This window comes from Erythrolamprus reginae, chromosome 1 (assembly GCF_031021105.1).
Source record: "Erythrolamprus reginae isolate rEryReg1 chromosome 1, rEryReg1.hap1, whole genome shotgun sequence".
Classification (NCBI taxonomy): Eukaryota; Metazoa; Chordata; class Lepidosauria; order Squamata; family Dipsadidae; genus Erythrolamprus; species Erythrolamprus reginae.
Window position 1 is genome coordinate 9,380,316 of NC_091950.1, and position 27,219 is coordinate 9,407,534.

The following is a 27,219-nucleotide window of genomic DNA, read 5'->3' on the forward strand; positions in this document are numbered from 1 at the left end:
CCTTCACTCCTCCACTCGAAACACAATACCCTACGAAAGCAGACTATCAATCATAGGTCTAGAAAGCTTAGAACTACGTCGCCTAAAACACGATCTAAGTATTGCCCACAAGGTCATATGCTGCAATGTTCTACCGGTCAATGACTACTTCAGCTTCAACCGCAATAACACAAGAGCACACAACAGATTCAAACTTAATATTAACCGCTCCAAACTTGACTATAAAAAATATGACTTCAGCAACCGAGTTGTCGAAGCGTGGAACTCATTACCTGACTCAGTAGTGTCAACCCCTAACCCCCAACATTTCTCCCTTAGACTATCCACGATTGACCTCTCCAGGTTCCTTAGAGGTCAGTAAGGGGTGTGCATAAGTGCACCAGTGTGCCTTCCGTCCCCTGTCCAATTGTCTCTCCTTATCTCATTTATCTTTTCTTCCTTTCAAATATGTTCACCTATACTTTTATATCTTTTCTTCTATTCTTTTCTTTATTTATATTGTTACATATCTTTCTCTTCAATGTGTATTATGTATTGGACAAAATAAATAAATAAATAAAATAAGTTTTGTGTGTGGTGTGTATGTCTTGTTTGCTTTCAGCCATTAGAGGGAGCCAGTCCTGCACGGCTGCGCCCAGGGCCTTTGTGTGCTGCAGCTGAGCTACCTGGACCATTTTTGCATCCGGCTACAGCTGCACCAGCACCATCTCCCCTTTCTTTCTGCACCAGGTCTTGGGGGCCCCCCGGCAGGTTGGATGGATGGCGACCCGTTACTTCCTCGGGGGAACCATGAAGCAAATCTGCTTCTGCGCCGCCTCCCCTTTCGTGGTAGGTTCTGCGCTTCTGCATCTACCTTCCTTCCCTCTTTCCCTGCGGGGGCTCCTTTGCCTTTCGGTAGTCTCCCCCTCCTCATTCCCCCCTCCCCTAGCCCCTCGGGGGGGGGGAGCATTGCACCAAAGCCCCCCTCCCCCATTTCTCCAGACCCCTCCTGCGTGTACGTACGTGCTCTGGGTTTCCAAGGGGCTGAAAAAGAGACTTTTTGTGAAAAATGCACCACAACCGAGGTTGGGAAAGGGGAGGCTGCACAGGAGGGAAAGGAGGTCAGTTTGCACTCTGTGCATGCACAGAGGGCGGCGAGCCCAGACCCATCATCCGCTTGCCTCTTTTTTGCCCTCAAGGAGGGTTCCAGGCGGCTGTGCTGTAAAGAAAGCTACTGGTTGTGTTTTAGCAATGATGTTAAGGCTGTGCTTGTGTGTGTTGCATTCCATCATCACACGAGGATGGGGATGGGGATGGAGGAGGAGGAAGAGAAGGAAGAGGAGAAGAAGAAGGATGAAGGGGAGGAGGAGGAGGAGGAGAGAGGAGGGGGAGGAGGAGAAGAGGAGGAAGAAGAAGAGGAGGAAGAGGAGGAGGAAGAAGAAGAGGAGGAAGAGGAGGAGGAAGAAGAAGAAGAAAGAAGAGGAGGAAGAAAAGGAGGAGTAAAAGAAAAGAAGAAAAGGAGGAGATGAAGAAAAGAAAAAAGAGGAAAAGAAAAGAAGAAGATGAGAAGGAGATGAGAAGAAGAAGAGGAGGAGGAAGAGGAGAGAAGAAAGAAGAAGAGGAGGGGGAAGAAGAAGAGGAGTAAAAGAAAAGAAGAAAAGGAGGAGATGAAGAAAAGAAAAAGAAGGAAAAGACAAGAAGAAGACGATAAGGTGATGAGAAGAAGAAGAAGAGGAGGAAGAGGAGAGAAGAAAGAAGAAGAGGAGGAGGAGGAAGAAAAGGAGGAGTAAAAGAAAAGAAGAAGGAAAAGAAGAAAAGAAGAAAAGGAGGAGGAGATGAAGAAAAGAAAAAGAAGGAAAAGACAAGAAGACAAGAAGAAGAAAAGGAAGAAGAGGAGGAGGAGGAGGAGGAATGTCCTTTCACCTTCGTTCAGAGATTTCAATTCAAGAGAACTCTTCTATTTTCTATCCCTGTTTACGGATGTTTTCTTGGTTCCTTTGTGCTGTTTAGGATTTTTGCCTGGTTCTCTTCCTTCTCCAACCCTCCATTATTATTACAACAACCCTGAGAGGCAGGCCTGGCTTAGAGACGCCGTATAGCAGAACAAGAGAGTTGGAAGGGGTCTTGGAGGTCTTCTAGTCCAGCCCCAGCTCAGGCAGCAGATCATATAGCATTTCAGACAATTGACTGACCGATCTCTTCTTAAAAGCCTCCACCTACAACTTCTAGAGGCAGGTAGTCCCACTGGTTCATTGTCCTTACTGTTAGGAGAGGGTTAGTCAAGGTCACTTCATCAGCATAACAGCTGACATTAAATTTCACCCCTGTTTGAACCCCTTTCAGTACTTTTATCTATCTATGTCCCAATCATCTATGTCACATTTGTCCCAAAGGTACTTTTTCTCCAAAAGGCTACAGGACCCTTCCTTTGTTTTTCCTTGAAGAGGTTTCGCTTCTCAACCCAGAAGCTTCTTCAGTTCTGACTGAATGGTGGAGGGACAGAAGGTCTGCAAGAAATACAAATCTTTCCGTTCCCTGCCATTCCATTAGAACTGAGGAAGCTTCTTGGATGAGGAGCAAAAAATCTTCAAGGAAAAAGAAAGTCCAGTTGCCATTTGAAAAAAAGAGGATTTAGGGGTCGTGATTTCAGACAGTCTCGAAATGGGTGAACAGTGCAGTCAGGTGGTAGAGAAAGTGAGTAGGATGCTTGGCTGCATAGGTAGAGGTATAACAAGCAGGAAGAGGGAGATTGTGATCCCGCTGTATAGAGCGCTGGGGAGACCACATTTGGAATACTGTGTCCAGTTCTGGAGACCTCACCTACAAAAAGATATTGACAAAATTGAACGGGTCCAAAGATGGGCTACAAAAATGGTGGAAGGTCTTAAGCAGGAAAGACTTCATGAACTCCATCTGTATAGTCTGGAGGACAGAAGGGAAAGGGGGGACATGATCGAAACATTTAAATAGGTTCAAGGGTGAAATAAGGTTCAGGAGGGAAGTGTTTTTAATAGGAAAGTGAACACAAGAACAAGGGGGCACAATCTGAAGTTAGTTGGGGGAAAGATCAAAAGCAACGTGAGAAAATATTATTTGACTGAAAGAGTAGTAGATGGTTGGAACAAACCTCTGTGGTTGGTAAACCCACAGTAACTGAATTTAAACATGCCTGGGATAAACATAAATCCATCCTAAGACAGAATACAGGAAATACAAGGGGTGGACCAAAAAAATGGAAACACTTGACTTTTTGGCATCATAAGGTTTTAACATGTTCAAATCAATCAAAACTTGACATATTTAAATGATTTTTAGCAATTCTGTTATTTGAAATAGTAGACGGACCATGAGGTCTTTTTCTGCCGTCAATCTTCTATGTTTCTATATTTCTAAAAGAAAAAAGCACCTTTGGGCCAATTTTATTTCAGCTCTTGTCGGTGTGTCCTTCAACCTCTCCAGTCTGTTTCCCCACCCCAATATTCTCTTTCTAAGAATGTTGACTTTCTGCCTTTTTTGGAGAATAAGGTCCACCATCTCTTCAATGCAGCTCCAAAAATCTCTTTTAATGTTTTTTTTTTTAAAATGTCGGCCAGACTTTCATAGAAACACAGAAGACTGACGGCAGAAAAAGACCTCATGGTCCATCTACTCTGCCCTTATACTATTTCCTGTATTTTATCTTAGGATGGATATAGGTTTATCCCAGGCATGTTTAAATTCAGTTCCTGTGGATACTATGGACTTTCTGCATGCGTTTCCACCTTGGCAATGCCTTGACCTTGCAAGGTAGGTCAGGGGCAAAGGAAAGAGACATTTGCATCAGAATTGGGTTATTCCAGAAGATTATTCCAAAACAGCCGGCCCTTTGCAAGGTTAGAGGCAGGAAGGTTGGAATTTTCCATCGGTGAAAGCCCAGGTGGGTGCCTGCATTTGTAAAACCTGCTGAAGTGAAAGAAATTCTCTCCTTCGGAGTGATCTTGATTCTCGAAAACACCAATGCAGCATTTGTGGCCGTTCTGCAGATGTGGCCAAACCTTGCCTTCAGCTGACCAACCCCCTCCTCAGGCAGGAAACCCCATCTCATTTCAGGCACATGGTTATCCAACATCTTAAAAAACTTCCAGTGTTGGAGCATCCACAACTTCTGGAAGTTTGAGATTATCGGACCAGAATATCTCCGGGACCGCCTTCTGCCGCACAAATCCCAGCGACCGATTAGGTCCCACAGAGTTGGCTTTATCTATCTATCTATCTATCTATCTATCTATCTATCTATCTATCTATCTATCTATCTATCTATCTATCTCTATCTATCATATCTATCTATCTATCTATCTATCTATCTATCTCTATCTATCATATCTATCTATCTATCTATCTATCTATCTATCTATCTATCTATCTATCTATCTATCTATCTATCTATCATAGAAATATAGAAACATAGAAAAAGACCTCATGGTCCATCTAGTCTACCCTTATACTATTTCCTGTATTTTATCTTACAATGGATATATGTTTATCCCAGGCATGTTTAAATTCAGTTACTGTGGATTTACCAACCACGTCTGCTGGAAGTTTGTTCCAAGGATCTACTACTCTTTCAGTAAAATAATATTTTCTCATGTTGCTTTTGATCTTTCCCCCAACTAACTTCAGATTGTGTCCCCTTGTTCTTGTTTTCACTTTCCTATTAAAAACACTTCCCTCCTGAACCCTATTTAACCCTTTAACATATTTAAATGTTTCGATCATGTCCCCCCTTTTCCTTCTGTCCTCCAGACTATACAGATTGAGTTCATTAAGTCTTTCCTGATAACGTTTTATGCTTAAGACCTTCCACCATTCTTGTAGCCCGTCTTTGGACCCGTTCAATTTTGTCAATATCTTTTTGTAGGTGAGGTCTCCAGAACTGAACACAGTACTTCAAATCTCTCTCTCTCTCTCTCTCTCTCTCTCTCTCTCTCTCTTTTGTCCAATACATAATACACATTGAAGAGAAAGATATGTAATAATATAAGTAAAGAAAAGAATAGAAGAAAAGATATAAAAGTATAGGTGAACATATTAGAAAGGAAGAAAAGATAAATGGGATAAGGAGAGACAATTGGACAGGGGACGGAAGGCACACTGGTGCACTTATGCACGCCCCTTACTGACCTCTAAGGAACCTGGAGAGGTCAATCGTGGATAGTCTAAGGGAGAAATGTTGGGGGTTAGGGGTTGACACTACCGAGTCAGGTAATGAGTTCCACGCTTCGACAACTCGGTTTCTGAAGTCATATTTTTTACAGTCAAGTTTGGAGCGGTTAATATTAAGTTTGAATCTGTTGCGTGCTCTTCTGTTGTTGTGGTTGAAGCTGAAGTAGTCATTGACAGGTAGAACGTTGCAGCATATGATCTTGTGGGCAATACTTAGATCATGTTTTAGGCGACGTAGTTCTAAGCTTTCTAGACCTAGGATTGATAGTCTACTTTCGTAGGGTATTCTGTTTCGAGTGGAGGAGTGAAGGGCTCTTCTGGTGAAGTATCTTTGGACATTTTCAAGGGTGTTGATGTCCGTGATGTGGTATGGGATCCAGACAGATGAACTGTATTCAAGGATGGGTCTGGCAAAAGTTTTGTAGGCTCTGGTGAGTAGTGTGAGATTGCCAGAGCAGAAGCTGCGTAGGATCAGGTTAACAACTCTAGAAGCCTTTTTGGTGATATTGTTGCAGTGGGCTTTGGCACTTAGGCCTTCTCCGGGTCCCGTCGACTAAACAATGTCGTCTGGCGGGACCCAGGGGAAGAGCCTTCTCTGTGGGGGCCCCAACCCTCTGGAACCTGCTCCCCCCGGAGATTAGGATTGCCCCCACCCTCCTTGCCTTTTGAAAGCTTCTGAAGACCCATCTCTGCCGTCAGGCATGGGGGAATTGAGACATCTCCCCCTGGCCTATATAATTGATGCGTGGTATGTTTGTGTGTGTGTCTGTCTTTTTAAATAAGGGGTTTTTAGAGACTTTTTAATATTAGATTTGTGATACATTGTTTTTATTATTGTTGTGAGTCACCCCGAGTCTTCGGAGAGGGGCAGCATACAAATCTAATAAATAAATAAAATAAATAATAAATGGATAAAAGGATGTATGCTGTGAGCCTCCCCGAGTCTACGAAGAGGGGCGGCATACAAATCTAATAAAATAAAAAATTTTAAAAAATAAATGAATGGGCAGGAGACTTTACACCAGTGTTTCCCAACATTGGCAACTTGAAGATATTTGAACTTCAACTCCCAGAATTCCCCAGCCAGCGAATGCTGGCTGGGGAATTCTGGGAGTTGAAGTCCACATATCTTCAGGTTGCTAAGGTTGGGAAACACTGCTCTATACTACTTCAGACAAATGGCTATGCAACATCTTCTTAACAACTTCCAGTGTTGGAGAATTCACAACTTCTGGAGGCAAGCTGTTCCACTGATGAATCGTACTAACTGTCAGGAAGTTTCTCTTTAGTTGTAGGTTGCTTCTCTCCTTGATTAGTTTCCACCCATTGCTTCTTGTTCTGCCCTCAGGTGCTTTAGAGAGCAGAACATCGAATAAAAGAGTTAAGAGGGACTTAGGAGGTCTTCGAGTCCAACCCCTAGGCTCCAGATCATTCCACATAATAGTATAGCAGATGCTTCTAAATATTTCCCCTTCCCTTCCAAATAATATAAATAAATCTCATCATGTATCCTGTTTAGCTTTGTGCATTTAAAAAAAAAATCTTTTAGCTTTCTGTATTCTTACCAGGTAGTGTCAACTATCATGTCAAACTGCAATACAGTTTTTAAATCTGGATGTAAGATGTGAGGTATCTCTAGGGGTCATGGGTTTGCTGCAATGAGCTGAAATAAACGTATTTATTTATTTGATGTATTTGTCAAACAATTATAGAGTTATAGTTTGTATTAATATAACAAAATATAAAGCAGTGATAAGAAAGATAATAGGGCAGAAGGACAGGTATGGTAGGCACAATGGTGCGCTTATGCACGCCCCTTACAGACCTCTTAGAAAAGAGGAGATGTCAACCGTAGATACTTTAAGGTTGAAGATCTTGGGGTTAGGGAAAAAACAACAGAGTCAGGTAGCGAGTTCCAGGCATTGATCACTCTGTTGCTGAAGTCGTATTTTCTGCAGTCAAGTTTGGAGTGATTTACATTTAATTTGTATCTATTACGTGCTCTTGCGTTGTTGTTGTTGAAGGTGAAGTAGTCACTAACAGGAAGGACATTATGGTGTATGATCTTATGAACAACAGTTAAAACAGTTGGGAGGCAACGTGGTAGTAAACTGTCTAGCCACAGTATTTGAAGTCTGGAGGAGTAAGGTAGTTTGTTTCGAGAGGAGGAGTGAAGGACACTTCAAGTATTTCTGGACTTTCTCAACTTGTCACGAAGGAGGCTCTCGCGTCCCCAAATTTTCTTTTTTTTTTAGAAAGGATTTGTCATTCAAAAGGAGGAATGAAGACACCGAGTTTGTGTTTGGACAAATTCTAATCCTCCATGTAGCATGGAGTAGACCAAGGGTTCTTTCTTCAGGATCTGGTGCAGCGTTCTTCAACTTTGCCGACTTAAAGAGATGTGGACTTCATCTCCCAGAATGCTCCGAGTCAGCATAGGAAGGAACCCAAGGAACAGAATTAGATAGAGTGCTCCCTATTTTGACCACTTGTTGTCTGATAGGAATGCAGTTATCTAGTCCCAAAGTTTCAGTAGTTTATCATGAACCACTGAGTCGAAGGCTTTACAGAAGTCTATATAAATTGCATCTATTACTTTGCCCGGGTCAAGTTTCAAAGTCCATATGTTTTTGCAGTGTAGTAGTTATAGATTGCAGGATAATTTTTCCCTGAAACTGAATTTCTTGTTTTAAAGTAGGGTGTTAGTTTCTAAGTGGAGGCTAATGGATTGGTTTATGATTGATTCGATGACTTTGCATGTGACACAACACATAGAGATTGGTCTGTAGTTTTCTACTAGATTGGGATCTAATTTTTTGAAGATGAGGATGACCATGGCTAGTGACAATAGGTTTGGTAGGGAAATGGTCCTGTAGGATATTTCAAAGATTATGCTTAGTGGTTCAGCTATGGCTGTAGAGAGCTTTTTTAGGAAGTATGCTCATAGTCCATCAGGTCCGATTGACAGAGAAGGTATTAGACCACATAATGCTTTTTCAACATTGTCTTTAGTGAAGTCTATTTGTGTTAAATCGTTATGAGTATTTGTGGTACGTCTAGGGAATTTGGGGCATGAGCTGTTGCGGTTTACAAAGACTGAGCCAAAGAATATGTTGAAGAGGTTATCTCTGATTGTTTCATCATATCTTTCTTTCTTGTTGGGTCCTTTTAGTGGTGGGAGGAGTCTAGAGTCCTTGCATTTGTTATTTACGAAGTTGTAGAAGGCGCAGTTGGATTTTGTGCAAAGAAGGTTTTTCTCTTTGCTGTGATAGTTGGAGCATTCCGTCTTTATTTGGTGGCATATATTTTTGCAGTGGTTTTTGAACTTGGCTACATAGCTTGCTTTGTTTTTTTTGCCAGAGGGAATTTTCTTTATTGACATGGGTAGTTTATTTTTCTTGTTTATGGTGGTTATCAGTGGTATGATAGTTCTGATAGTTCTTTTGACTTTGAGCAAGAAGATGTTATTGAGGTCATCAGCAGTGTTACAGCCAGAGAGTAGAGTTTGCCAGTCAAGAGCTGAGAGGTCGGCGTCTATGAGTTCATTGTTGGCTTTTTAAAAGTTGTACTTGGGTGTCACATTATTAAGGTGTTTCTTGCAATGGCGTAGATTGAGGCTGAAGTTAATCATGCTGTGGTCGCTGTTGGAAAAGGATTCTTTTATTTGTAGTCCATAAATTGCACTTTTGCTATTGCAGAATATGAGGTCGAGGCAGTTGTTGAATCTAGTACAGTGGTACCTTGTGATACGAACCCCTCACCATATGAACAATCCGAGATACGAACCTGAGGTTCGGAAATTTTTTGCCTCTTCTTCCGAACTTTTTCCGTCTTACAAACCCGCTGCCACTGCCAAGAAGCCCCGCCGCCCGGCTGTCGCTTTTTGAAACAGCCGGGGGGCTTCTCGGCATCCTCCTGAACCTGAATGCCAAACCCGAACTTTTGCAGAACTTCCGGGTTCGGCATTTGGGAGGCCGCCGAGAAGCCCCGCCACCCGGCTGTCGCCTTTTGGAACAGCCGGGGGGCTTCTTGGCATTCTCCCGAATGCCGAAGCCGGAAGTTCGGCAAAAGTTTGGTGTCAGTGTTCGGGTTCAGGAGAACGCTGAAAAGCCACGCCACCCAGCTGTTAGCTTTTCAAAAGAGCCGCGGAGCTGTCAGGCCAGTCAGGAGGCTGGAAAGGAGGTGGGGAATCCCAATAGGGAATTCCATGGGCGGAGCTTTGACATCACAAAGACGTCCTTCCTGGCCAGCCGAAACATGGACTCCAGGAAGGACGTCTTTGTGACGTCAAAGCTCCGCCCATGGAATTCCTTATTGGGATTCCCCACCTCCTTTCCAGCCTCCTGACCGGCCCAACAGCTCCGCGGCTCTTTTGAAAAGCTAACAGCCGGACGGCGGGGCTTCTCAGCGTCCTCCTGAACCCGAACGCCAAACCCAGGAACCAATTAGGTTCGTAAGACGAGGTATTACTGTATTGTTTGTTACTAATTGGTTGAGACCCAGATTGGTAACCGTGTTCTATAGGGTTGAAGACGGAGGATTTCTGTGTTGTTCCATGAACATATATGTCAACTATATCTCCTTTGCACGAGCTTCTTGGTATAGAAGGCTGTTTTATGAATTGTTGGGTCAGAGGGCGAAGCTTTGTTGGTTTTTCCAAATTGGGTGGTCTGGAAAGGAGAGGGAGAATTCATCTCTTGCCTATCTCCCCCCCTCCCCCCAAATGATGCTGTTACTTTTCAGAGCCAAGACTGGAACAAGAATGACGAGAAGCTCCTGCAGGCGGTGGAATTCAACGATGCAGACCGAGTCTCTTCTCTCTTGCTCCGGAAGAGTTTGGTCCCCACCAAGCTGGACATGGATGGAAAATCAGCGTAAGCCTTTCCCCCCTCTCCTTTCCCCTTCCCTTTCTTTCCCTCCCACCCCCAATTGTTAACTTTCTGGTTTCCCTTCCCCTTTTTCCAAATCTTCCCTTCCCTTCCTTTCTCATCTATTTAGTCCCTTTCCAGTCCTTTCCTCCCCCCTTCCTTCTATTTTTCATTCCCCCTTTCTTTTCTTCCATCTGTCCATCTCTCAACTTCCTCTTTCCCCTTCCCTTTCTCATCTATTTTTCCTTCTTTCCTTTTTCTTGTCCCTCCCTCTCTTCCTCCCGTCCTTTTCTCATCTATCTAGTTCCTTTCATTTCTCCTTTCCTCCCCTTCCCTTTCTCCCCCATTTTTCATTCCCCAGTTTCTTCCTTCTTCCATCTGTCCATCTCTCACTCTCTTCCTTCCCCTTCTCATCTATTTTTCCTCCCTTCCCCCCTTCACACCTTCCTTCCTTTTTCTTGTCCCTCCTTCTCTTCCTCCTTTTATATCCTTTCCTTTCCATTTTATAATTTCCTCCCTTCTATTCCTCCTTTCCACCTCCCTCCCTCCTTTCCTTTCAATTCCTTTCCCTTTTCCTTCCCTTCCTATCCTTTCCCCTTTCTTTCCTCTTTCCCTTCCCTTCCCCCTTCCCTTCTCTTCCTTCCCTTTCCCTTCCCTTTCAATTCAATTCCATTCCTTAACCCTCTCCCTCTACTCCCTCATCCCCCAGCCCCTTTCTTACTTCCCACTCCAGCCTCCTGGTGGTCTCCCATCCAAATCATAAAATTTGTCACACCGTTGCAGCATCACTAGGGTCACATGACCAAAATCCAGGCATTTGGCAACTGACTCACCCTTATGACAATTGCAGTGTCACGAGATGCTCTTTTGCGACCTTTTCCAATGAGTGGAAGTCAAAGGGGAAGCCAGATTCACTTAACGACCACGTGACTCACTTAACAACCTCAGCGATTCACTTAAACCACGGGGGCAAGAAAGGTCATGACAACGGGACGAAATTCGCTTGGCAAACTGTCTTGCTGAGCAACGGAAATGTAGGGATCAATTGTGGTCATAAGTCGAGGACTATGTGTGTGGGTTTCCCCTGGCTATTTGACGCCCCCCAGAAGCTTGTTGTCCTCTTGCAGGTTCCACCTGTGTGCCATGAAGGGGAACGTGGACTGCATGGAGGTGATGCTCGCCCATGGGGCAGATGCTCTGACCACCGACGGTTCAGGTGAGAATATTGTTATGAACAGCCAAGGAAGCAGGCTGCCTGAGTTGAGTGGAAAGCTTGGACCTGCCTGGCTGGCCCAGATAGACAGGTAGTAGGGACAGGTAGTCCTTGATTTACGACATCCTTGGAAGACAAGTACCATATTTTTTGGTGTATAAGACACTTTTTCCTCCCTAAAAGAGGCTGATAATTTGAATGTAGCTTTTATTTTTCAGCCCTAACTAGCTGCTAACGACCTTCCCATCTCTTACCTTGCAAGCTCTTTCGTTGTTACTCTTTGTGAAGAATATTTTCCAAGTCCGAAGTCTTTGCAGGATTTTTTTCATTGAAATAACTGTCGAAGTGAACAAAAAAAGCATCCGAGAAAAATAATGAACTTCCGCATCTTATTTCTCTAGCGTAGAGTCATATTTATTAACAAAGCTAATCTGGATTCAGCATGCTTCATTCCAACTTAAGGTCCCTTAAGATTACAGCCAGGTCAAAAGCTCATCTCCCATCCCCACACCCACAAGGGCAATCCATGTGGACAAATCCAATGCAGGGATTTCTAATTCCTTCCTGTGTTCAGTTACTTTGGATTCTGCGTGAAGGAATGTGTGCTACGTGGCATATTCTCTCACTCTCTCTCTTTAGGGAAAGCAAGTAGGATGCTTGGCTGCATAGCTAGAGGTATAACAAGCAGGAAGAGGGAGATTATGATCCCGCTATATAGAGCACTGGTGAGACCACATTTGGAATACTGTGTTCAGTTCTGGAGACCTCACCTACAAAAAGATATTGACAAAATTGAACGGGTCCAAAGACGGGCTACAAGAATGGTGGAAGGTCTTAAGCATAAAACGTATCAGGAAAGACTTAATGAACTCAATCTGTATAGTCTGGAGGACAGAAGGAAAAGGGGGGACATGATCGAAACATTTAAATATGTTAAAGGGTTAAATAAGGTCCAGGAGGTTTTTAATAGGAAAGTGAACACAAGAACAATCTGAGGTTAGTTGGGGGAAAGATCAAAAGCAACATGAGAAAATATTATTTTACTGAAAGAGTAGTAGATGCTTGGAACAAACTTCCAGCAGACGTGGTAGATAAATCCACAGTAACTGAATTTAAACATCCCTGGGATAAACATATATCCATCCTAAGATAAAATACAGAAAATAGTATAAGGGCAGACTAGATGGACCAGGAGGTCTTTTTCTGCAGTCAGTCTTCTATGTTTCTATGTTTCTATGTTTCTATTTATTTTTTCTCATACTGTGTCAGGCCAGCCTTTGAATTTACATATTAACCTTGGGCCTGACAATACCTTGCTCCAAATATTTCTTTCCAGTCCTAACGAGGCGCTAACAATGGCTCCAGCTCTTACCGGCTTGCAAGCTCTTTCATTGTTACTCTCTGCCAAAATGTTCTTCAAACCCTGTCTTTGTAGGGTTTTTTTTCATTGCTTTACTTGCTCCGAATGTTTCTTGCCAGCCCTAACCATGTGCCAACAATATTCCCAGCTCTTACCGGCTTGCAGACTTTTTCATTGTCTCTGCAAAGTAGAATGTTTTCCAAGCCCTAAGTCTTTGCAGGATTTTTCCCATTGCTCTACTTGCTCTAAATGTTTCTTCCCAGGTGCTAATGATGTTCCCAGCTCTTATTGGCTTGCAAGCTCTTTCATTGTTACTCTTTCGGAATAAAGGTTTTTTTAAGCCCTTAACTGTTCTGCCGGGCTCTCTGACAGGAGCCTCATGAAAATTCAAGGGTACAAATTTCAGACAAACACATGTTTGAAAATTCAAAACAATGTTCTTTATCACAAAATTCAAAATAAACAAAGCACTCTTTTTGTATTTCAAAGAGCACTTTTCCCAAAACAACCAGGTAGTCTGTACAATTTCCCTTAAGCAGTCATTAAGAACTTAGCTAGCAGCTGTGAAGAAACTTCACACACCTTCTTCTTCCAACGAAGTGAGACACACACACACGTTGCTCTGCTTTGTTTTCCAAGGTGTGAAAAAGCAACAAAGTGCAGCAACGCAAGATTCCTGACAAACTGCGACCAGATATTCTTCCACAACGGCCAAACCCACATGCTGCTATTTATAGCAGCAGCCCTAATTACTGGGGCCCCACCCAAACCACAGGTGGCCTCCCTTATTTCCTGTAATATGTTCTTACTTGGTCTCTTCTACGCATAATTCTGCGCTTGCGTGGGTCCAAGACGTCTTCATCCGAATCAAAGGAAGATAAGGCAGATTGACTGCCTGGGCTGTGTGGCAAGCCCTCCTCTGCCAGGTCACTCCCACCTTCTTCTTCGTCCGAGGAAACTAAACTCTGAACTGATTCTGTCGGCAATAACACAGGCCTGTGACATGTTGAAGTTTCCCCTGCATCCACCTCCCAATTCCCTGGGGCAGGAGCTGGGCCAGAGCCAACCACAACATTAACCAGGGGATAAAATAATGTGCTGAAGGTGACCAGAGTCGGACTAAGGATGCTAGCCAGATGAATACCTGGTAAACAGATTCTTTTCCCTATTTTCCTTCAAAACAACTAAGGTGCATCTTATACTCCGAAAAATACGCTAACTCTGGATTTGTTGTCTTCTGATCTTCTCCACCAGGGGTGAAATTTAATTCAATTCAATTCAATTTTTCAAAATTTTTAATTAAATTTAAAAATTCAAAATGTCTCCCTACGGGTTCCGTGGGCGTGACATGGCAGGCTTGCTGGGCGTGGCAGGGGAAGGATACTGCAAAATCCCCATTCGCTCCCCATTCCTGGGGCCAGCCAGTGGTGATATTTGCCGGTTCACCGAACTACTCAAAATTTCCACTCCCTGTTCTCCAGAACCGGTCAGAACCTGCTGGATTTCACCCCTATTGTTCTCCAACCTAGGTCACACGGCACTGCACCTCTCTGCAAAACATGGCCACCCCCAGTGTATCAGCAAGCTGCTGCAGGTAAGAGACGGCTACTCCATTTTGCAAACTTTACAAGCTGGTTTGTGTGTTGCTTTCTTCCAGGATCATAACAGATTAACAGAGTTGGAAGGGACCTTGCAGGTCATCTAGTCCAACCCTCTGCCCAAGCAGGAGAGTCTTAACATCTGCCTCTACCTAGGTTTGAACTCATAACCTCGAAAATTATGAGGCAATAGCTCCACCTCTAGGCCACAGCGGATAAATGTCTTTTATTTGTTTGTTTTTAACTTTGTTTTATTTTATGCTTCTCTTTCTTTTCAAATAAACGGTGTTTGACTAGGGTAGAATAAATAATTAGGGTTATATAATAAATGGATGGATGGATAGATAGATAATCGATAGAGAATTATTAGAGAGAGAGAGAGATATGATAGTAATACATGATAGGGCTAGATCAGTGGTTCTCAACCTTTCTAAGGCCGCGACCCCTTAATACAGTTCCTCGTGTTGTGGTGGCCCCCAACCATAAGTCTAGCGCCAATTCTCCCAACAGAGCATTGAGCTGATTGGCAGGAAGGTCAGAGAGACGCCCCCACTGTAAGCACCTGATTGGTTGGATTGTAAAAATATGTTCCAAGGTGCCAGAATAGAGGCTTTAGTTCCTAATACCAAGAGAAATTTGTCTTTTCCCAGGGTCTCAGGTGACCCCAGTGAAATGGTCATTCGACCCCGAAAGGGGTCCTGACCCCCAGGTTGAGAACCACTGGGCTAGATGATCAATAGATAGATAGATAGATGATAGAGATAGATAGATAGACAGACAGACAGACAGACAGACAGACAGACAGACAGACAGACAGACAGGTAGATCATCTATCTATAATATAGATAAAGGTGATAGAGATAAATATAGATATATAGATGATAGAATATATAGATAAAATAGATAGATAGATAGATAGATAGATAGATAGATAGATAGATAGATGGATGGATGGATGGATGGATGGATGGATGGATGGATGGATGGACGATAGCAATAGAGATAGATTACAGAGATAGGTAGATAGTTAAGTAGGTAGGTAGGTAGCTAGATCATCTATCTATGATATAGATAAAGGTGATAGAGATAAATATAGGTATAGATGATACAATAGATAAAATAGATAGATAGATAGATAGATGGATGATATATAAGCATCAGACTCCCCTTTCATTGAATTTTTGACCCTAACTTTCTCTCTCTCACCCCTTAAGTCTTCCTGCCCTGTTGATGTAGCCGATAGCCACGGGAGGACCGCACTCCATCACGCAGGTAAAGTCCTAGACCAAGCTAGGTTTGTGTTCTAGACACGAGGCCAGGTTATTTGCAAGACCTTCTCTCTCTCCCTGGAGGCCCATCCCACCCAACTGGATAAAGCTGGCCTCTCCAACCCTGGCCACTTTTAAAACTTGTGGACTTTGACTGCCAGAATTCTGGACCTTGAAGACCGCAAGTCTTAAAAGTTGCCAAAGTTGGAGGACCCCCCCCACCCTGAGATAGAGTAAGTAACCGTGCTCCAGGTCATTTCCTGGTGTCCCAGTGGTTAGATTGCAGTACTGCAAGCTGCTGACTGCTGGCTGTAGTTCAGCAGTTCAAATCTCACCACCGGCACAAGGTTGACTCAGCCTTCTGTCCTTCCAAGGTTGGTAAAACGAGGACCCAGATTGTCGAGGGCAAGTGGCTGACTCTGTAAAACCGGTTAGAGAGGGCTGCAAAAGCACTAGGAAGAGGTATATAAGTTTAAATGCTATTGCTATTGCTACTGCTATCACACTACTATCACACTACTCACAAGAGCCTACAAAACTTTTGCCAGACCCATCTTAGACTACTGCTCATCTGTCTGGAACCCATACCACATTTCAGACATCAACACCTTTGAAAATGTCCAAAGATACTTCACCAGAAGAGCCCTTCACTCCTCCACTCGAAACAGAATATCCTACGAAAATAGACTAACAATCCTGGGCCAAGAAAGCTTAGAACTATGGCGCCTAAAACACGATTTAAGTATTGCCCACAAGATCATATGCTGCAACGTCCTTCCGGTCAATGACTACTTCAGCTTCAACCGCAACAACACAAGAGCACGCAACAGATTCAAACTTAATATGAACCGCTCCAAACTTGACTGTAAAAAATATGATTTCAACAATCGAGTTATCGAAGCGTGGAACTCATTACCGGACTCAATTGTGTCAACCCCTAACCCCCAACATTTCTCCCTTAGACTCTCCACGATTGACCTCTCCAGGTTCCTAAGAGGCCAGTAAGGGGCGTACATAAGTGCACTGGTGTGCCTTTCGTCCCCTGTCCAATTGTCTTTCCTTTCTCTCACTTATCATATATATTCTCTTTCTTTCATATATCTTCTCCTCTAATTTTATATTTTTCTTTATATATATTACCTCATGTCTATTCTCTTCTATATGTATTGTGTATTGGACTAAACAAACAAACAAACAAACAAACAAACAAACAAACAATAAACAGTGCCCTCCACTCCACTCACAATGGAATAGCCTACACAAAGAAACTTACAACCCTAGGTTAAGAACGCTTGGAACTACGTCCGCCTTAAACATGTCCTAAGCATAGCCCATAAAATCATATGCTATGTCCTTCCCGTCAACGACTACTTCAACTTCAACCACAACAACACACAAGCACACAACAGATACAAACTTAAAGTAAACTGCTCCAAACTAGTTGATGCATGGAACTCACTACCTGACTCTGTAGTATCATCACCTAACCCCCAAAACTTTACCCTTAGACTCTCCACTGTTGACCTCTCCCGATTCCTAAGAGGTCAGTAAGGGGCGTACATAAGTGCACCAGTGTGCCTTCTGTCCCTTGTCCTAATGTTTCTCTCTTACTATTTATTTATTTATTTATTACTTAGATTTGTATGCCGCCCCTCTCCGAAGACTCGGGGCGGATATACTAGTATCTTGTATATAGCCATTGTTATATCTTTGTATACCACCAATATGCACTTGACAAAGCAAATAAAAAAAACCCAGAAATGTATAATTATATATGTTTTGATATGACTTAGGGTATATGTATTAGCCGCTCTGAGTCCTCGGAGAGGGGCGGCAGACAAATCTAATAAATTATTATTATTATTAAGTATGGAAGTGTACATAAAGATTGGAAAAAAAATAAACAGTTGCCCCTGGAATTGCTTAATCCTGGAAATTGCAACCTTCCCCAAGACGTTTAAAAGTTATAATACTCTCGGTTGACAACACAAAATAATTTCTGAAGTTGGGAAATTGCGGGAGAAACTTGCAAAAGAATCCCAACAATTAGGCATGGTGGTGGTGCGGTGGTTGGAACGCAGTATTGCAGGTTGATTTTGCTCACTTTCAGGAGTTCGATCCTGACTGGCTCAAGGTTGATTCAGCCTTCTGTCCTTCCGGGGTCGGTAAAACGAGAACCCAGACTGTTAGGGACAAGAGACTAATTCTGTAAACCACTTAGAGAGGGCCATAAAGCAGTATAAAGTCTGCTATTGCTACTATTAATGAACATGGATGGATGGATGGATGGATGGATGGATTCTTCCTTCCTTCCTTCCTTCCTTCCTTCCTTCCTTCCTTCCTTCCTTCCTTCTTTCCTTCCTTCCTCCCTTCCTTCCTCCCTCCCTTCCTTCCTTCCTCCCTTCCTTCCTTTGTCAAACATGTGTAGGATAGTAGTAAAAGAGGACAATAGAACAGGGATGGTAGGCATAGTGGTGCACTTATGCACACCCCTTACAGACCTCTTAGAAACAGGGAGAGGTCGACTGTAGACAATCTAAGATTCAAATTTTTGGGGGTTTGAGGAAGAAACCACAGAGTCAAGTATTGCATTCCAGGCATTGATCCCTCTATTGCTGAAGTCGTATTTTCTGCAGTCGAATTTTGAGCGGTTTACATTTAGTTTTGAATCTATTACATGCTTGTGTATTGCTGCGGTTGAAGGAGAAGTAATACTCCTATTACTTCTAAGTAAGTAAGTGCTTAGTAAGTGCTAATACTAAGTAGTACTCCCATTCTGGTTTATCTTTCAGTGAAAACATACTGGTTAATGTTCTGCCGGTGTGTCTCAACCACCTGTAATTACAGGGTAATTAGTCCAGGAAGACACACACCACACAATAAAAGGAAAACCCAAAAGTTTTTATAAACAGAAAAACTGAAACAGCTCCCTTTTTAAATGTCAAAGGGATTTTCTGGTACACACAAGGCACAGGTTAAATGCAGTCCAATTGCTCACCCAATAACTGGGAAATTGAGTCCAATTCTAAAGTCCAGAAAGTCCACACACAATCTTGAACAGCAAAAACCACGATCTTGACGAAACTATGAATCAGATATAACTGCCATGAGACTAAACCAGCAGGCTGCTTTTTTATCTGTAGCACTAATTACAGCAGCCCCACCCAACCACAGGTGGCCTCACTTATCTCCTGTAATAATCCTTCAGTTGTTCTCTCCTATGCATCACTCTACGCATGCGTGGATGTGTCATACATACTTGTTCAGAATCCAGGGATGATAAGGATGATTGATCTCCTCCTGGGCTGTCTGCCAAACTCCCCTCTTCCAAGTCACCCCCACCTTCTTCTTCTTCTGAGGAAACCTCACTACCTGACTCTGTCGGCAATAAAACAGGCCTATGACATGTTGATATTTCCCCTGCATCCACCTCCACATTCCTTGGGGCAGGAGCTGGGCCAGAGCCAACCACAACAGTTAAGAAAGTGTATTCTCTTTTTTTTCGCCCCCTCCAGCCATCCATGGGTCTATCTCTTGTTTGGAAATTCTCTGTGACTTCAAGGCTTCCTTGAATACGAAGGACCAGGTGAGAGTCTCCTCTGTCTCCCCCCTGCCCGTCCAGGTGAATTTGACAGGTTTCTGGCGTTCCTTTCATTTTTGCTTCTGTTGTTCTCAGAACCAGGCAAAATCCCTGACGAACGCACTAGGGTTACAACCAAGCTGCGATTCTGAATGACCTCTGAAAGGCTATGAAAAGGGTGTATAATTTGTGAAAAAGGGAGAGATTTTGATTTCCTCCTCCTCCTCCCTCCTGTTTTCTATTCTTTTCTTTTTCTCTTCTTTCTCTTTTCTCTCCTTTTTCTCCTCCTCCCCTCCTCCTCTTCCTTGTTTCCCCTTTTCTCCTTCTTCTTTTTGCCTTCTTCTTCCTCCTCCTCCTCTTTTCTCTCCTTCTCATACTTCTTTTTGTTTCCTGTTCTCCTTCTCTTTCCTCTTCTCCCTTTTGCTGTCTCCCTCCTCCTGTTTCTTCGTCTTCTTCCTCCTCTTTTCTCTTCTTTTCCTTCTCCTCCCCTCCTCCTCTTCCTTGTTTCTTTTTCTCCTCCTTTTTGCCTTCTTCTTCTTCTTCTTCCTCCTCCTCCTCTTTTCTCTCCTCTCGTCCTTCTTTTCGTTTCCTTTTCTCCTTCTCTTTCCCCTTCTCCCTTTTGCCATCTTCCTCCTCCTGTTTCTTCTCCTTTCCTCTTCCTCCTCTTTTCTTTTCTTTCCTTCTCCTCCTCCCTCTCCCCTTCTCTTCCTTGTTTTCTTTCTCTTTCCTCTTCTCCTTTTTGCCTTCCTCCTCTTCCTGTTTCCTCTGCTCCTTTCTCTCCTCCTCCTCCCTACCCTTTTATTTCTTTCCTCCCACCCTCCGTTCTCTCCCTTTTCTCCTTGTCCTCCATCTCCTCTTCCTATTTCCTTTTTTCCTTCCCCTTCTTTTTCTTCTTTTTGTCTTCTTCCTCCTCCTGTTTCCTCTTCCTCTTCTTAGAAACATAGAAACATAGAAGACTGACGGCAGAAAAAGACCTCATGGTCCATCTAGTCTGCCCTTATACTATTTCCTGTATTTTATCTTAGGATGGATATATGTTTATCCCAGGCATTTTTAAATTCAGTTACGGTGGATTTATCTACCACGTCTGCTGGAAGTTTATTCCAAGGATCTACTACTCTTTCAGTGAAATAATATTGTCTCATGTTGCTTCTGATCTAACTAACTTCAGATTGTGTCCCCTTGTTCTTGTGTTCACTTTCCTATTAAAAACACTTCCCTCCTGGACCTTATTTAACCCTTTGACATATTTAAATGTTTCGATCATGTCCCCCCTTTTCCTTCTGTCCTCCAGACTATACAGATTGAGTTCATGAAGTCTTTCCTGATACGTTTTATGCTTAAGACCTTCCACCATTCTTGTAGCCCGTCTTTGGACCCGTTCAATTTTGTCAATATATTTTTGTAGGTGAGGTCTCCAGAACTGAACACAGTATTCCAAATGTGGTCTCACCAGCGCTCTATATAGCGGGATCATAATCTCCCTCTCTTCTCTTTCTTCCTCCTCCTGCTCTCCCCATAACCAGCTCCTTCAAGGAAAGGAAGGAGAACATTCCTGAACATATTGATGTGTTCCACAGAACAGTGAGGAAATTGCTATAATGAAGACGCAGATGTTATTTAACAGGCCACACAATGTTTTCCCCACTTTCGTCCCTGCAGGATGGGGCAACCCCTCTGATGCTGTCATCCAAGATGAACCATTCGGAGCTCTGCCGCTACTTGCTACACCGAGGAGCTGCTGTTAATGCCAGAGACCAAAAAGGCCGGTGAGAAAACTGGCACGAAGCCAGGAGTTTCCCTCTCTTGTTCCAAGTGACATGGTGCTCCAACCTCATTATATTAAGTTTACTAGTAGCTGGACACCCATGTTGCGCTACGACACTATGTAATCGGGCTTGATAAATTGACATTTAAAGCTTGAAAATTTTTGTAGAATGTGCAACTCCTTAGCATCAGAGCGTGTTCATATAAGGCAACTGGCATTTGGAACAGAGTTCTTCGCAGGTGAGGAGGGGGAGTAGAACGTCTAACACCTTAACATCAGAGCATGTTACTACTGTATAAGACAACTGGCAGGTGGAACAGAGTTCTTTTCAGGTGAGGAGGGGGAGCAGAACGTCTAACACCTTAGCATCAGAGCATTTTAATACTGTATAAGGCAACTGGCAGTTGGAACAGAGTTCTTTTCAGGTGGGGAGGGGGAGTAGAATGTCTAAACTCCCAGCCTTCAGGTCGGAGGAGTCACGTGCTGGTCACTCCCACACTTGGTTTAGTGAAGGTGTAGCATCAGAGCGTGTTAGTAATAATATAAGAAATACTAACAATCTGATGGTCATTTTGAAAAATGCACTTATCCAGCGAGCACCTAGAAGCCAAGAGGAACATATGTGCCAAGTTTCAAGTTTGTGTGTTTTACGGTTCTGGAGATTTCATGATGAGTGAGTGATATTTGGCTTTGATATATATAGATTTGGGATAGGTTACAGCAGGGGTCCCCAAACTTTTTACACAGGGGGCCAGTTCACTGTCCCTTGGACTGTTGGAGGGCCGGACTATAAAAAACCTGTGAACAGATTCCTATACACACTGCACATACCTTATTTCTTCACCCACCTCTCTCTTGCTTTCTTTCTCTCTCTCTCCCTCTCTTTCTTTCTTTCTCTCTCTCTCTCTTTTGCTTTCTTTCTGTCTCTTGCTCTGTCTTTCTCACTCTCTCTCTTGCTATCTCTCTTCCTCCCTCCCTCCCTTTCTCTATCCCTCTCTTTCTCCCCCTTCCTTCCTTCCCTCCCTCCTTCCTTCCTCTCCACTTCTTTCCCTCTCTCTTTTCCCCTTCTCTTTCCCTTTTCTTTCTTTCTCTCCACTTCTCTCTCTCTCTTTTCCCTCTTTCACCCTCCCTCTTCTCTCCCCGTGGAGGACTCACCCGACAAGCCTCCACCCTCCGACTCCGGACTCCCATTCAATCCCCATTCAGAAAACAGGAGCTAGCAACTCAAAGAGGAGGAGGAGGCGGGCGTGTGCGTGTATGTGTGTGTTGTGCCCAGCTCGGCTTTTGGCAAGCCTTACTTTACCTCGGGTGAGATGAGATTGAGGGAGACGTTCTCACTGTTTTCCAGTGCGGCCTTGGAAAAGACCCGCGGGCCAGATAAATGGCCTTAGCGGGCTGCATGTGGCTCACGGGCCGCAGTTTGGGGACCACTGGGTTACAGTGATAACAGGTGTCAGTTAATGAAATGAAGATAAGGAGGAGAAAATGAGTTCACTCAGACATTTCAATTTCAATCATGATAAGGAGTGTGTAGAGTGATCTCTGAGTGGTCAAAGATACATGTACACAGAGGAAACGTGGAGGTGTAGCAGATATCCAGCTGATAGCCCAGAGATACGAGTAATGGCTCAGTAATGCAATTCAGATACATTAAGTGTATAAAATATTATTTACTTTGGCAAATATCTTAGTCAAAAACAATCCTAGTCATACGCAGCTAAATCAGTCCATAATTCTCAACATATATACAATACACATAGGGGAAGGTCTGGTAGGGAAGGTTTGCCTATTTGCCGATGACTCTAAAGTGTGCAATAGGGTTGATATTCCTGGAGGGGTCTGTAATATGGTAAATGATTTAGCTTTACTAGATAAATGGTCAAAGCAATGGAAACTGCAGTTTAATGTTTCCAAATGTAAAATAATGCACTTGGGGAAAAGGAATCCTCAATCTGAGTATTGCATTGGCAGTTCTGTGTTAGCAAAAACTTCAGAAGAGAAGGATTTAGGGGTAGTGATTTCTGACAGTCTCAAAATGGGTGAGCAGTGTGGTCGGGCGGTAGGAAAAGCAACTAGGATGCTTGGCTGCATAGCTAGAGGTATAACAAGCAGGAAGAGGGAGATTGTGATCCCCTTATATAGAGCGCTGGTGAGACCACATTTGGAATACTGTGTTCAGTTCTGGAGACTTCACCTACAAAAAGATATTGACAAAATTGAACGGGTCTAAAGATGGGCTACAAGAATGGTGGAAGGTCTTAAGTATAAAACATATCAGGAAAGACTTAATGAACTCCATCTGTATAGTCTGGAGGACAGAAGGGAAAGGGGGGACATGATCGAAACATTTAAAGATGTTAAAGGGTTAAATAAGGTTCAGGAGGGAAGTGTTTTTAATAGGAAAGTGAACACAAGAACAAGGGGACACAATCTGAAGTTAGTTGGGGGAAAGATCAAAGGCAACGTGAGAAAATATTATTTTACTGAAAGAGTAGTAGATCCTTTGAACAAACTTCCAGCAGACGTGGTTGGTAAATCCACAGTAACTGAATTTAAACATGCCTGGGATAAACATATATCCATTGTAAGATAAAATACAGGAAATAGTATAAGGGCAGACTAGATGGACCATGAGGTCTTTTTCTGCCGTCAGTCTTCTATGTTTCTATGTTTCTATACCATAATCTCTACACAGTTCTTACTACATCAGTCACACAGAACATAATAGAAATAGCAGAAAGAGAGAACTACATTTCTGGCTCCCTCTTGTGGCAATCCGTAGCACTAGCTCTTAAAGCGATAGTGTTCTAATACGAAAATGTGCTGAGTATTGCAAACAATTGTCCTGGCAGAGGGTTGGGGGGGGGGGATGTTTACTTCTTCCTGGTGTGTGTGTGTGTGCAACAGAAAATAATTGAGAAACACTGGCTTAGGGTATTTTTTCATCCAAATTCCTAGTCACATCCTCCAGGGCAGTGATGGGCTCCTACGGGTACGATCAGTTACGCAGAACTGGTAGAAAAATTTTGGTCACATACGCAAAACCAGTAGAAAAATGTTCAATGTTTTTCATTTTTTTCCCTTCTGGGCTCCGGATATGTTTTTCCTATCATAGTAAATGAGGTTGAATGTATAATTTTAGAAGAGCTGTGCGTGCGTGTATGTACATACACTTTATATAGTAGATAATGTATATTTTTGTGTGCCTGTGTGTAATATGTATGTACCCATATGGCATATATACATAGAATTAAATAGTAACTTTTGGATGTTCAGTAATAGAACAAGAGCCGGGGTGGCGCAGCAGGTAGAGTGCTGTACTGCAGGCCACTGAAGCTGACTGTAGATCTGAAGGTCAGTGGTTCAAATCTTATTACCGGCTCAAGGTTGACTCAGCCTCCCAGTCTTCCGAGGTGGGTAAAATGAGGACCCGGATTGTGGGGGCAACAGGCTGGCTCTGTTAAAAAAGTGCTATTGCTAACATGTTGTAAGCCGCCCTGAGTCTAAGGAGAAGGGCGGCATAAAAATTGATTGAATGAATGAATGAATGAATGAATGAATGAATGAATAAATAAATAAATAAATAAATAAATAGTAAACAGAGAGGGAAATTATATGTCTTAGAAGCGAAGAGAGGCCTAACCCAAATCCTTGACCTGAGTGACCATCATTTTGGCCACCTTTAAGCCAGTCACATGACCTTTAAGCCACCCCAGTCACATGATCATTAAGCCACTCCCACCTGGTCATATGACCAGTAAGACACACCCACAAAATAAGCCAATCCCACCGTGTGGTGGTAAAAAACCTTACAGCCCTTCACTGCTTCAGGGCTAAATTCAATTTCCTCTTTCTCTAATGCTAACCTTGAGGCTGTTTCCTCGGATTGACGGTGCCCCTCTTTGCTTCAGAACAGCCCTGATGGTCGCTTGCGAGAATGGCAGCGTGGAGACGGTCGAAGCGCTTATCCACGGTGGGGCGCGGGTCGGCCTGATCGACGCCACAGGCCGTGATGCTGCACACTATGGAGCCGCCACGGGCAATGCCCTCATTCAACATTATCTCCAAGAAGCTGCCCAACGCCACTCCTGGGCCAGTGGTAAGACAGCCTCCCTATATCCTCCTTCCTGAATGCTAGTCCTGTTGAAGGAAGAGGGTTTAGTTTTATTGGGTAAATAAACGTATATCCATCCTAAGATAAAATACAGGAAACAGTATGAAGACAGACTAGATGGACCATGAGGTCTTTTTCTGCCGTCAATCTTCTATGTTTCTATGTTACTGACTTAACAACCAGGACAAGAAAGGTCGTAACATCATCTCCGTTCCGACTTAATTATGGTTCATAAAATCATATACCAAAATGTCCTACCTGTTAACGACTACTTCACCTTCAACCGCAACAACACACGAGCACGAAATCGATTTAAACTAAATGTCAACCGCTCCAAACTTGACTGCAAAAAATACGACTTCAGCAACAGGGTGATCAATGCCTGGAATGCACTACCTGACTCTGTGGTTTCTACTCCTAACCCCAAAACCTTTAACCTTAGACTGTCTACAATCGACCTCTCCCCCTTTCTAAGAGGTCTGTAAGGGGCGTGCATAAGCACACCACTGTGCCCACCGTCCCTGTCCTATTGTCTTCTTTTGTTACTTTTTTATCATTACTTATCTAATGTTTTATTTGTACAAATTACCACCCTATAATTGTTTGACTAAACAAACAAACAAACAAACAAACAAAGGAATGAACAAACAAACAAACAAACAAACAAACAAATAAATTAAATAAATAAATAAATAAAGTAAGTTTTGGGAGAGGGGCGGCATACAAATCTAATAAATAATAATAATAATAATAATAAATAAATGGGGGCATGACTCACTTAACAACTCTCTCACTTAAGCAACTGAAATTTGGGGCTCCGTCGGGGTCGTAATTTGAGGACTACCCGTAGGGTAGCTTCGCCCCAGGTCTGCTGCCTTCTTCAAACAGACCCCCTACGCTGATTTCCAGCCTCTCCCCCACCTGGCAGCTGTAAATAAGCCCTTCATGTCGGAAGACCCCCTAAGACACTCCCCAAAGGAGCTCTGGGTCTCTAAAGACCCCTCCCCTCACTTAGCCCTCCAGCTGTTTTGTGCTCCCTTGCAACATCCCTGTGATCTTTTTTGTCTTTTTTTGCAGAGGAAGTATCCCTGGATCTGTCCTCCCAGGTAATCTTTGCCATTCCAAGGAGGGCTCACTGGCAGGAGAGGCAGCTGGGAGATCAACTCTTAACCCTCCTCCTTCCCTCCCTCTCTCCCCTTTTCACTGTCCCCTTTCTCTCCTCCCCTGCCTGCTCCTCCCTTCTCTTTTCCCCTCTCCTCTCCCTCTCATCTCTTTCCCCCCTCTTCTTTCTTTCTCCCACACCCTCCTTCCCTTCTTTCTTCCTCCCTCTCTTCTCTCTCACTCTCTTCCCTTCATCCCTCTCCCCTCCCACCTTTCTCCCTACCTCTCTTCTGTCTCCCTCCCCTCCCTTTATCCTCTCCCCTCCCTCTCTCTGTCCACTTCTCCCACACTTTCTCTTCCTTTCTCTCCCTCTCACCTTCTTTCTCTCACTCCTTTCCTCCCTTCTTTTCCTCCCCCTCCCTTCTTTCAACCTTCTTCCTTTTGTCCCTCTCCCCCGCTTCCTCCTCTTCTCCCTTTCTTCTTTCTCCCTCCCTCCCTCTTTCCAATCTTTCTCCATTTCACCTTCTCTTTCTCCCCTCCCTCCCCCTCTCTTCTCCCCTCCCCTTCCTTAATCCTTCTCCCATCCTTCCCTCTCTCCTCTCTTTCTCCTTCCCTCCCCTTCTCCCTCACTTTGTCTTCTCTTTCTCCCCCTCTCACCTTCTTTGTCTCCCTTCTTTTTCTCCCCCTCCATTTTTCCTCACTCCCTCCTTTCGTCCCTCTCCCTCTTTCTCCCCTCTCTTTCTTCCTTCCTCCCCTTCTCCCTTTCTTCTTTCTCTCCGCCCTCTTTCCCTTCTTTCTCCCTCTCACCTCCTCTTTCTGCCCCTCCCTTCTCTTTCTCTCCCACTCCCTCCATTTTCTTCCTCCCTTCCCTCCCTCTTCTTTCTCTCCTCTCCCTCTCCCTTGCTCCCCTCCCTCCCTCTTCCTGCTTCTTTCCATCCCTCAGGCTTCCTCCTCTCGACAGTCTCTCTGCAAGGAGAAGAGCAACAGTCCAAGGAAGCGGAAGGCACCCCAGCCGCCCACCAGTAACCCCAACCAGGTAAGCGGCCGATGGGCTCGTGTGCCCATATGGGCCACTAAAGGCAGAGATGGGGGAGCCCCCACATCCGTTGGTCTGAAAACGCAGCCTTCTTGCGCGGAAGGAGCTGCCTGGGATATCTGGGGCTCTTGG

At 43.7% G+C, this 27,219-nt stretch overlaps 1 protein-coding gene across 1 annotated transcript in view; it reads left to right on the forward strand.

Annotated features, from left to right (window-relative positions):
• Positions 1–759: 759 nt before the first annotated feature.
• The window catches only part of ANKRD24 (ankyrin repeat domain 24), a 63,004-nt gene continuing 36,544 nt past the window's right edge, over positions 760–27,219 (forward strand). The window contains 10 exon segments of the mRNA XM_070744085.1: positions 760–828; positions 9,925–10,055; positions 11,177–11,265; positions 14,152–14,216; positions 15,435–15,492; positions 19,004–19,074; positions 20,731–20,837; positions 24,748–24,935; positions 26,028–26,056; positions 26,995–27,087. Coding sequence (XP_070600186.1) covers positions 760–828; positions 9,925–10,055; positions 11,177–11,265; positions 14,152–14,216; positions 15,435–15,492; positions 19,004–19,074; positions 20,731–20,837; positions 24,748–24,935; positions 26,028–26,056; positions 26,995–27,087 — 900 coding nt within the window.